The sequence below is a fragment of the Nicotiana tomentosiformis genome, chromosome 12 (genome assembly GCF_000390325.3).
Source record: "Nicotiana tomentosiformis chromosome 12, ASM39032v3, whole genome shotgun sequence".
Taxonomy (NCBI): domain Eukaryota; kingdom Viridiplantae; phylum Streptophyta; class Magnoliopsida; order Solanales; family Solanaceae; genus Nicotiana; species Nicotiana tomentosiformis.
Genome location: NC_090823.1, coordinates 49,860,897 through 49,873,763, shown reverse-complemented (window position 1 = coordinate 49,873,763; position 12,867 = coordinate 49,860,897). Strand labels below are relative to the sequence as shown.

Here is a 12,867-nt window from a genome sequence, read left to right as displayed (position 1 = left end):
GACACCCCAATCAACAAAACAAGCATTAACGTCTTTATCTCATTAGGCAAACACCTAGGTTATGATAACAACCCCAGGCCTTTAATCCAATTGGAAAAACCTCAAAAACATTTATTTATAATCTATTTTATTTATCATGCATTCATTAGAGTAATAGTAGAAATAAAAAACAAAACCTTGTTGTGAAAGTGCAATCTTAGATAACACATTTGCTTGCTTCAAATATATACTCCTAACTCACATCATAACTCCTAGTCGATTCGACCTCGACTCCTAGTTGGGTAATTATTATTGCATACGACCGTTTCATATCTCTTATTGAGATGTATTGTGGACGTGATCAGATGAAACGTATGAATAAGTAGAGTCCTGATCAAAGAAAATTGAGGCATCTCTATGGCAAATCGAAATAATACATGTGATGACGGCGTTAGAGGACTCTGCCTCAGGTCTAGCTTGAAATGCATAAAAACGTGGTTGGGCCCCACCACTATGACCTCCGCCTCTCGGACTGCCTCTAGCTGGCTGGCCTGACCTCCACCTCTAGCAGCTTGACCCCCGCCTCTAGCTGGCTGAGCGGGTGATGGAGAAATCGGTGCCAGAACCATGGCACAAGAACCCTATTGAGGCATGTTGCCCTGTGACCTAGGGAAAAATCTCACGACGTGCCTCGGATCTCCACAAGTATAACAAGTACACGACTGTTGTGACTGCCGACTCTGGAACTGACCCTGTCGACCTGAATAACTACCCTGATAACTCTGGATCGGAGGTGCACTAATAGGAGCTGAAGGTGCACTATAGGCTAGCTGGTTAGGATGAGACCCATAAGAATCACGACTACCCGAAGCACCGTGGGATACCTGAAGCGCTGACTGAATCGGTCTGGGAGGATAACCCCTACCAAATGAACCCCTGCCTCCAGACGAGGCACTACTGAAACCACCAAAATGACGAGGCCTCTTCTCAGATACTGCCTCCCTACCATGACCATGAATCATCTCGATTCGTCTAGAAATCTCTACTACCCGCTGGAAAGAAATATCATCTCCAGTCTCCTTGGCTATCTGTAGCCTGATACCAAAAGCAAGACCATCAATGAACCTCCTCACTCTCTCCCTCTCAGTAGGAAGCAAGACAACTGCATGGCGAGCTAAATCCACGAATCTGGTCTCATACTTGTAAGGACCCGTAAAAATTTTAACCAAAAACTCGAGGTTTCATGGTGCCAAGATAGATTCCTGCGTTACTATAGTAGAAATTCTTCGCGGCGAGCTTGCCAACTGCGATTCGGACTTTTTGGATTGAACAGTACCCTACAGACTTAGAGAAAAATGTTTCGCAGAAGAACGCATTCTTGCGGCCAATTATGCGGCCGCATAATCACTCTGCGGACCGCATAATGGCCGCAGAGTGAAGCGGAAAGTTGGCCAATTTGAGGTCAGCTTTGCGGTCGATTATGCGACCGCATAATCACTATGCGGACCATATATCGGTCGCATAATCCCTCTTGGGTTTTTACGGAGGGAGTTCTGCAGTGCATTATGCGACCGCAGAACAAGTATGCGGATCGCATACTGGTCGCATACCTGGGCCGAAAGTTTAGGCCCCTGAGGGCTATTTCTGCGGTCACTTTGCGGACAACATAACCATTACGCGGTCGCATATGGGACCGCAGACCTGTGTCGGGCACCCTTTTTCTTAATTTAAAACCCGACTGACATTCCGTTAAAACACCCCTTTAGTCTATTTTGAAGCTCATTTCTGATATTTCTAGAGTGAGAGAGAGGGTTCTAGAGGGAGGGCCTAATTTTTCATCAAATTGATCTTCAACCATCACTCAAAGCTTTGGAAATATTCAAGTAGAGCACAAAAATTCTTCATCCTAAAAGGTAAGGCTTCATCACCCCAGCTCTTAATTTCAAACATAGTTATAATGGGGTACTAGGGTAATACTTCATGGGTATGAGGGTGGTTTATCTTGCATGCATGTGTGATAAAGAGTGTGGGGAAAAAGTGGGCTAGAACCATGAACGTTTTCCTAATTCTGGGTTCAATTTGTATATTGCTAAAATAGATTGAGGTTGCTAAGGGTACCGGATAATTGTAGAGTCTAAAGAAGCGCAATTGAGGTATGTATGGCTAACTCTCTTCTTCCTAGAATCGAACTATTGGTGTCCGAATAATGGGTGTAAGTTCTAACTTGATCATACTAGAATTGTTTTCCTTAGTGTGTTGGATTGAAAGATTCATGTTCCGTAATTCTTTTAGATGGTTACCATGTCATCATGCTATTTAAGAACGTAATTATGATTTTCCAAGCTCCTTCTCTTATGTATGAAATGCCTTATGTGATGGTACTTATTGACATGAATGATGATGTTATTTGAACAAATAAAAAAGGAAAGACTTGAATTTTAAAATGTTCCCAAGTGCCAAGAACTACTTAATAAATGAGGCTATTTGTGCCATGCAACGAAAGATGGGAAAGAAATGTGAATTGAGTGAACAATTGGAAGAGGTTATGTCTCAAGTGAGATGGCTTAGCATATCGGGCCGAGATCGGATGCCATGCTATACACATGGTGGCATTTGTGTTGGAATTATTGATTTACAATGTGGATATGGATATGTCTCACTTGAGATGGCTTAGCCGGTCGGGCCGAGACCGGACTCCGTGTAAAACACGGTAGCATTGTGAGTTGTGGCTTTAGCACTAAAGATTATTAATCTAAAAAGATGGAAAGATTGAATTGGAAACTATGTGATCCTTACTTGGTGTATCCTTGTATTTCTATGAAGTACTTATTGATTATTATGACTGCCTTCTCTTTGTTTCACTGTTCATTCTACTAAGATTGGTGTTTGCCTTACATACTAGTACTATTCGACAGTACTAACGTCCCTTTTGCCGGGGGCGCTACATCTTTGAATGGATGTAGGTGGTTTCATCGCAGATAGTGCCGATCGCAGATAGTGGTGCTCTCTTTCTCTCCTCACTGCAGTCTTGGTGAGCCCCATTTCTCCTAGGGGTCATGTAGTCCTTTTGTATAAGTTTTCATATTTTGAGGTATAGCCGGGGCCTTATTGCCGGCATTGTCATGTTGGTCTTTTGTATCATTAGAGGCTCCGTAGACGTTTATGTGGGTCATGTATATATGTTGGGGTGGTCGTTGGATCGAGTTGTATTTTGGAAACTCAACTATGGCATAATGTATATAAGGAAAAACAAAATGAACTAGCAACGTTTATATATTTATATAACTGATCTCCCCCCTGTTTTACAAATGATGATGCGATCCCTTTTTGGATTATAAATGAGTCGGGTGGGAAAGGTTTAATAGGCTTGCTCGACTGGGTTCACTCGGTTGAGCGCCAGTCGCGCTCCCAGAGGTTGGGGCGTGACAAACTTGGTATCAGAGCCTAAGGTTTTAAAGTGTCCTAGGATGTCTCGGAGCCATGTCTAGTAGAGCCTTTCTTATCGGTGTGTTGTCAACCACACCTATAATTAGGGGCTATTTGGACATTTAAGAATGAAACCCTTCATTGTTGTTCTATATCGTGCGACAGAGCGGAACGTGAGGTTGTTTTCCCCTAACTCGTGCATTGTTCTAACTTTCAGTAAATGGCACCTAAGAAGAGAGCGAGAATTGGCCAAGAAGCCAATGCCACCCCAGGAGTGGCTGTTGATCCCTTACTTGATAATGCGGGTGAGGATAATCCCCCTACTATCACACTGCCTGATTTGTCTACTCCAAAACAGACTACCCCGGTTCCTACACCAGCGGAGGGTGACACAATCCCTCCCGCCGATATTCATGTTCCACCTCCAGCCCCAGCTCCTGGTCTCGGTATTTCCGATGGGGATCTTAGAGGAGCTATTCAGATGTTAACTCAGTTAGTAGCTTCTCAGGCTAAGAGGTCAAATATTGCACCCACCTCATTTATCTTGCAAGGAGATTCTTCTGGTTCCAGGGTAAACAGGTTCCTTCAGTTAGACCCTCCAGTGTTCACAGGTACTGATCCCGGGGCAGACCCTCAGGATTTCATTGATAAGATGCATAAGACCCTCCGAGTTATGCGTGCTACTGAGACGGAAGGAGTAGAGTTGGCCTCCTATCGTTTGAAAGGGGTGGCATATTCCTAGTTTGAAATGTGGGAGGATTCCCGTGAGGAGGGGAGCCCTCCGGCGAGATGGAGTGAGTTCGCGGATGCCTTCATAGACCATTTCTTGCCTGCCGAGACTAAGGCAGCCCGTGCTGTGGAGTTTGAGACCCTTAAACATGGTAGTAAGAGTGTGTGAGAATATCACATGGAGTTCGCGCGCCTGTCAAAGTATGTTGTTCATATGATGCCGACTATGGAGGCTAGGGTGCGTCGATTTGTGCAGGGCCTTAGCCCTTTGGTTATTAATGAGGCTGCCACAGCTGCTCTAAATTCTGACATGAACTATGGAAAGATGGTGGAATTTGCCCAAGCTACAGAGGCTAGAAAATTAAAGCACAGGATGGAACGAGAAGGTAGTAGTAGGGCCCGATCAGCAGGCAACCTTGGGGGTTCGTTCGGAGGTGGGAGATCAGCTTTTCGGGGAGGATCATCAGGGTCGTCCCAGTCTTATGCTCAGTCTTCAGCTAGTGCCCCGCCATCAGGGCACGGTCAGTAGCAGGGGAGTCGCTTTAGGCCCGGTCAGGACAGCAGGGGGTCCCACCATCAGGGCCGATCAGGAGGGAGATTCCCGCAGTAGCAGAGGGCCACATGCCCTAAGTGTGGGAGGATACATTCGGGAGTCTGCTACCTGGACATGCCAGTATGTTACGGATGCGGAATGAGAGGCCATATTCAGAGGGAGTGTCATGCATCTCGTCAGGGTGCAGGCAGGGGCACAGCTCAGTCATCCAGTCCTACAGCTGCTACATCTTCAGCACGAGGAACAAACAAATTGCATCCGTAAAGGTATTATGGCGAAACTAGCAAGTCAAAGAAGCTACTTGGGAAGCCGAGAATGAAATGAAAGACAAGTACCCTCATTTATTTGAATAGCCATGCAATATCTCTATAAAGTTCCCCCCCCCCCCCCCCCCCAAAAAGTTTGTATCACTTGTTCGGCTAATATAAAGACACTCCTTTCTAGCTATATGTCCCCCATGAGGCTTCGGTTGGTGTTATTTTGCATTCTGTTGTGTCATTTAATTCTATATATGTTGCTAAGGGGTGCTTCGGGGGCTCTCTGATAGGTGGATAGGCCTAAATACAAAGGAAACTCTGGCAAAATTTTAAGAAAATTAGGAAGTTAGACAAATTTGGGGCTGAAGGTATGTGGCATAACTGAAACTGTGTTAAGTGAACCTTGATTATCATTCGAGGACGAATGATCTTAAGTGGGGGAGGATGTAAGGACCCGTATAAATTTTAACCAAAAACTCGGGGTTTCGTGGTGCCAAGATAGATTCCTGCATTCGGGGTTTCGTGGTGCCAAAAACTCGGGGTTTCGTACTGTTCGGACTTTTTAGATTGAACAGTACCCTACGGACTTAGAGGAAAATATTTCGCAGAAGAAAGCGTTTCTACGGCCCATTATGCGGCCGCATAATCACTTTGCGGACCGCATAATGGCCGCAGAGTGAAGCAGAAAGTTGGCCAATTTGAGGTCAGCTTTGCGGTCGATTATGTGACTGCATAATTACTATGCGGACCGCATATCGGTCGCATAATCCCTCTTGGGTTTTTGCGGAGGGAGTTCTGCAGTGCATTATGCGACCGCAGAACAAGTATGCGGACCGCATACTGGTCGCATTCCTGGGCCGAAAGTTTAGGCCCCTGAGGGCCATTTCCGCGGTCACTTTGCGGACACCATAACCATTATGCGGTCGCATATGCGACCGCAGACCTGTGTCGGGGCTCCCTTTTTCTTAATTTAAAACCCGACCCCCATTCCGTTAAAACACCCCTTTAGTCTATTTTGAAGCTCATTTCTGATATTTCTAGAGTGAGTGAGAGGGTTCTAGAGGGAGGGCCTAATTTTTCATCAAATTTATCTTCAACCATCACTCAAAGCTTTGGAAATATTCAAGTAGAGCACCAAAATTCTTCATCCTAAAAGGTAAGGCTTCATCACCCCAACTCTTAATTTCAAACATAGCTATAATGGGGTACTAGGGTGATACTTCATGGGTATGAGGGTGGTTTATCTTGCATGCATGTTTGAGAAGGAGTGGGGAAAAAATGGGCTAGAACCATGAACGTTTTTCTAATTTTGGGTTCAATTTGTATATTGCTAAAATAGATTGAGGTTGCTAAGGGTTTCGGATAATTATAGAGTCTAAAGAAGCGCAATTGAGGTATGCATGGCTAACTCTCTTCTTCCTAGAATCGAACTCTTGGTGTCCGAATAATGGGTGTAAGTTCCAACTTGATCATACTAGAATTGTTTTTCTTAGTGTGTTGGATTGAAAGATTCTTGTTCCGTAATTGTTTTAGATGGTTACCATGTCATCATGCTATTTGAGAACGTAATTATGATTTTCCAAGCTCCTTCTCTTATGTGTGAAATGTCTTATGTGATGGTACTTATCGACATGAATGATGATGTTATTTGAACAAATAAAAAGGGAAAGACTTGAATTTTAAAATGTTCCCAAGTGCCAAGAACTACTTAATCAATGAGGCTATTTGTGCCATGCAACGAAAGATGGGAAAGAAATGTGAATTGGGTGAACAATTAGAAGAGGTTATGTCTCAAGTAAGATGGCTTAGCCGATCGGGCCGAGATCGGACGCCATGCTGTACACATGGTGGCATTTGTGTTGGAATTATTGATTTACAATGTGGATATGGATATGTCTCACTTGAGATGGCTTAGCCGGTTGGGCCGAGACCGGACTCCGTGTAAAATACGGTGGCATTGTGAGTTGTGACTTTGACACTAAAGATTATTAATCTAAAAAGATGAAAAGATTGAATTGGAAACTATGTGATCCTTACTTGGTGTTTTCTTGTATTTCTATGAAGTACTTATTGATTATTATGACTGCCTTCTCTTTGTTTCACTGTTCATTCTACTAAGATTGGTGTTTCTTATAATTGATAATCTTAGTTTTATTTGTAGTTGATAATAACATCAATCAAAGGTTTATTATCCTGGATAGTGTTGAGCTGAAGATTTATTAGAACATTATTTAAGCCAATCCCTGTGGAGACGATTTAATATTATACTATCTTTGACTAGCGAGCCTAAGTTTTTTACACCGGTTTTGCGCTCGTCAATTATTTTGGTGCTTTGTTACCCGTTTACTTCTTGTTGCCATTTGTGATTCTATTATTCCATTGTTGATTTTATATTAATAATCTTTCCGATGTTAGCCTTACGTTGATGTTCTTTTCGTTGTTAGCTTTATGTTAATATCTTGCACAAGTTTTTATGTCTAGTGGGTGTCTTGACCTGGTCTCGTCACTACTCTACCGAGATTAGGCTTGATACGTACTTGGTACCGTTGTGATGTACTCATGCTACACTTCTGCATATTTTTGTGCAGATACAGGTAATTCGGATCGTGTTGGATTTAAGAGTTGTGTCTGCGCGGCTGGAGATTTCAAGGTATACCTACTTGACGCTCGTAGGCCTCGGAGTCACCTCCTGATATTATCTTTGCTACTATTTATCCTCGTTTCAAAGCACTATTGTACTTAGAGATTTTAATGTATTTCAGTAGAGCTTATGACTCTGTACTATCGATTTTGGGGATTGTATAACTATTGTTCAGCTTTAGTTATGTTATTTTATTTAACAGTTTAATTTTATATAGTTGAATTGGTTATTTTTATTAGATCTCTTCATGTATTACGCTTACCTAGTCTTAGAGACTAGGTGTCGTCACTACATCCTAAGGTGAGAATTTGAGGTCGTGACACTATGGACCTCCAAATTCAAATTCGGGCTTACGCCTAAGTCCAAAATCACCATACGAAGCTATCGGAACCATCAAAATTCCATTCCGGAGTCGTCCACATAAAGGTCAAACTCCGGTCAACTCTTTCAACTTAAACTTTTAACCTTGGGACTAAGTATCCCAATTCATCCCGAAACTTCTCCGAAACCAATCCAACCACCCCGACAAGTTATATAGCCACAAATGAACATGGAAGAGGCAATAAATAGGGGAACACCCACAATACACGAAACGATCGATCGGGTGGTTACATTATGGGTTCAATTTTTTAAGATTTTTAACATTAAACCCATTATAATTTTAAAGCTATAGATTCATATTTATTACTCCATCTGTTTCAAATTAGATGAAGTACTTTTCTTTTTAGTCTGTTCCAAAATAAATGACACATTTCTAAATTTGGAAATAATTCAACTTTAAACTCTTCATTTTACCCATTTTATCCTTAATGAGAAGCTTTTATAACCACACAAATGGCATGACCCCACAAAACTTTTACCCCCTTAAACTTTTAAGACCACAAGTTTTAGAAGTCTCTTCTTTTTTTTAAATTTCGTGTCGAGTCAAACTACCTCATCTAAATTGAAACGGGTTTAATTGAACCTTTACTTATAGTGCAACATTAGCGTATGGCTGGATCTTAAATAATAGTCCAGGGAATGACGTAATGGAGGAATGAGGGTTTTAATTTAGAAAAGACATTTTAGGAATAAAATTATAAAATTATTAGTCAAACTAAAAGCGATTAAAAGCTAAACAAAGTTGGTATGACCAACTTATATATAACTCATGAATTATTTTAACATATAAGCACTTTGATATTTGACAAATGCGTAGATAAATGATGAAAGTGATTATAAGTTAATTTGACCACGTTATAAAATTACCCAAACACCCTCATATTATACCAAAATTTCAACACTTAGTGCCTAGCAATTACTTTATTACATCAGCTAAGCCCAACGGACTGTTCGATGGCTATGTTTCTTAGAAAGTCTTCCCAGATATTTTCTGGTGTTGAGAACTTAAAATCTGCCACAAAATTCTGAATCGTCCACTTATTCCACAAAACCATGAATATAACAAGATGAAGCTGAATCCATCCAAATGCAGCAAAAACAATGAGATTTTGGTTTCTGATTTTCATAAAGTAACAAACTCACAAAGCTACATTGACAACAACAAACCCAATGAGTTCCCAAGAATGGGGTATGGGGGAGGGAAAGATGTACGCAGCCTTACCCCAACACTGGAAGGATGAAAAGAAGTAATGGCAACAAGTAGGAACAACAAGATAAAAAAGACCAAAGCGAAGAAAGCAGTTAAACTCTAGGTTGTAATAGCAATCTATGAATAAAAAGATATCATACTAACACTATATTGAATTTTGAAAAAATTAATTTCAAGTTGATATTCAAATATTCTAAACAAAATTTGAAAAAGCATAACCAACTAAACAAGTGCATTGTAGTCTCCAAAACTTGTATACAATGATAGAAACAAACCTAAGATAATGGAATTCAACTTAAACCTTGTAACCCCTGCTCTTTCTTCTTCCTCTGGCCCTCTCAAACTTCCTTCCCTTGGAACGCACATACGGTTTCGTGTGGCTGTGTGGAACTCCAGGAGCTGGACCAAAGTGCCTCACTGCTTCACGAGCATTCTTAGGGCCTCTTAGAAGAACCTGCAAATTGATATATAAATATTTACAAGATCTTTTAGTTGGAGTTCAGACACTTACGTTGGAAGTGCAACAGATGACATTGAGCAAATACTGTTATGAATGGAACTGCAGCCATATAATATGGAAACAAAAGGATTCTTCAGCAAGCATGGCAGAGATCTCGGCTCCCAATTAGCAATTATACACAAGTGAAATCTCCAATGCTAGGTTAAGATAATTAGAGAAATGTACAAACATAACCATTGTTCTTTTAACTTATTAAACTCTATATATGCCTTGGGGATTTAATTACAATGTTTAACCGTTGTTATTACCAAAAAAATCAATGACTATGTTCATTCATGTAAATAACCCATGCTACCTAATACTCCAAAAAATGCCAATATCAGTTTTTTCCCTATAGGCAGCTCCCCCAGAGTCAAGACACTGCCATTAAAAAATTTCCTAGCAAATGTTCAAACAGGAGAATACACAGTGTTTTACAAAACAAGAGACACTCTTTAAGAATTTTTAATTAGCCGAATAATGTGATAGTTAAACCTATATTTAGAACATTCAGTTTATTCAAATCTAAAATCTACTAAAAGGGAAACTTGAATCAAATAGAGCACCCCTCCATTTCCGAAACTATAATAAAACAGGTAAACTACCCTGATTCCTGAATACATATATTTTTATCTTTATTTTTGAACCCTGATTCCTAATTATATAACTTTTAAGTAACACTTTTCCGTTTTTATATATGAATAATTATATAGCATCTTCTTCCAATGTTTCAAAAGTTGTGGAAAATTCATCCTCCTATAAGCCAGTGATCCGAAAGGAAAAGGGAGGATTAGAATAAGAAAGTAATATTAATTGAATTAATGTAATCCTATAGCATTCAAGCACAACTCCATGGATTCTTATGGGAAAAGGCTCAAGCAGATACAATCTTCTTTGGTTTTGTGTACGCACAGATAAAATCTTAGGAATCATAAGAAGGCTCTCAAGAAGAACTATGTGCAACCAATGAAGAGCTAAAGGAAACTAACATGAGTGGAAGCTCAGGCAGCAAGATGAAGACCATTCAAAGAAAAGCTGACATATAAATACTAAGCATCGACAGTGTCCAATTTCTATCATAAACATGTTAAATCACATTTGAAGAATGCGAAACAAGAATTTATGCTTTTTTCAATACCAATTCAGGCCTCCAACACCACAACCATATTGCATTCTACTGACTAATTTGAATACAGCAATTCAAGATAGTGTTCTTTTATCTCGTAGACTACCATATCAACTTCTTTCCTACAAAATAAGACTTCATTACTAAAATATGAAACCAAATGGCTACAGCGACCTATACGCAAAATAAATGGCAGCAAACAGACAACACATCCAAGGTTTCAAAAAATCTCACGGAACTACCACGTTAAAGGGCAATAAATTAAGTAACAGAGTGGTAAAGGGGTGTGATTGATTACCGTGTTTTGACCAAGTGGAGCTCTAAGAGCCAGCTGATCAAATGTCAAACATTCACCACCAGCTTTCTCAATCCTTGCCCTTGCAGTCTTTGTGAATCTCAAAGCACATACCATCAATGTTGGAACTTCATAGGCCCTAACATCATCGGTAACAGAGCCCACAATCACAGCAATCTTATCCTCCTAAAATCACATTTAAAAAATCAGCTAAAGCAAAGAAAGACAAACAAATGAACCTATACATCTGCAATAAAATGCATCCAATAATGGAAAGAGGAAAGATATACCTTTCCTTTGGTATAAGATATCAACCTCGAGAGTGAAAGGGGAGGTTTATTGGTTTTGCTCATAAAGAGCCGCTTAAGAATCACTGTGTTGAACTTGCTTCCCGTCCTCCGCACCAAAAATCGGTATAGCTGTACAAATGTCAAACAAAAGACTGCACTAATCAAACATTTGAACTACTGAATAGAGTGCTTGGTATGATAGGAAAATAGTTCACTTTGCAATGTTTGATTACTATAAACTATTTTCACCAAAAGGGTTAGAATGACTTCCTTTTCTAATGGGCAATAGTCATTTTTCATTCCCAAATAGCACATCCCTTATTCCATTTTGTTTCAACCAACACGAGACACTATTTTCAATCTTTACCAATACCCTATTTTATATGCACTGAATTTTTATATTATCAATGTAACTTAACTTGTTATAATAGTTTACTTACCATTATTAAAGATTACAAATTAATGCTATTAAATAGAGTTACTTGCAATTTAACTTTTTAAGTGACCTGACCTGATCGTGTCAACATTATGATTATCATGTCAATTATTTTTATAGCCAAGCAAACACACTAGATCATGATGGTAACAACAATTTTCACAGGAAACAATTTGTATGAAAAACATTTTCCTCCGTACCAAACACATCCTACATGGCAACAGCACTAATATTAGAATACTAAGAAAAATAAGGAGTGGGATGAAGTTTCACCTTGACGAGGAGTTTCAAGTAAACATCATCAGACTTAGGAGCTGTGCGCTTTGTCTTCTTGTTCTTACCTCCAGCCTTCAGATCGATACCCTGCTCACAACATAATTCACACACATTTTACACATATTATGTTAGAAAGAAAATGGACACCAAGGCAGAACAAGGAAGTACCATTGCTTCTATTGGGGTGTTTGAGCTGTTATTCTAGGGTTCGGCGCCTCTCACTCAATATAATATGAAAAATAGCGCGCTAGGGTTTTTTAGAGGGGATTTTACTACTGAAGCTACGGTGCTGGTGAGGTCTATGACAAATTCATGCACCTTTTCTTGGCTCGGGATTCTCTTTTGTAATATATCAATATCTATATTAACGTAATAAAATTTACATTATGATTAAATCAAGTGGCGAGCTACTATAGCACTTGGCATTTTAGTCAAATATTTATAATAATATTTAATTTAAATTGAAAGATAAATTTTTTTTGAATTTAAATAGAAAGATAGTAAATAAGATTCTTTTGAATCTAAATGGAAAGAGTGAATATTTTTCTAAAGATACAACCTACTGCTCAATCTTAATTAATAAGATTTTTTTAAAAAAACATTGAATTGAGAGATAAAAATAACACCTTTATCATAACTAATTATAAAGATAAAGATGGAAGTATTATCAACACATACTACTAATACACCTACTACTATTTTTATTCTAAACAACAATAATAATAATTCACATATCTTCTGTCTATTTATTTGTTTAACCAAATCAATT

General features: G+C 39.5%; 1 protein-coding gene across 1 annotated transcript; it reads right to left on the bottom strand.

Moving 5' to 3' along the window:
* Positions 1-9,296: 9,296 nt before the first annotated feature.
* On the bottom strand, positions 9,297-12,442 carry LOC104120782 (large ribosomal subunit protein eL18y-like). Its single transcript, XM_009632625.4, has 5 exons — positions 12,267-12,442; positions 12,096-12,185; positions 11,387-11,515; positions 11,100-11,282; positions 9,297-9,630 (listed from the first exon to the last, which is right to left on the bottom strand). Exons 1-5 carry the CDS (start codon positions 12,267-12,269, stop codon positions 9,472-9,474), a joined length of 564 nt encoding a protein of 187 aa, XP_009630920.1. The 5' UTR covers positions 12,270-12,442; the 3' UTR covers positions 9,297-9,471.
* Between the last annotated feature and the right edge of the window lie 425 nt (positions 12,443-12,867).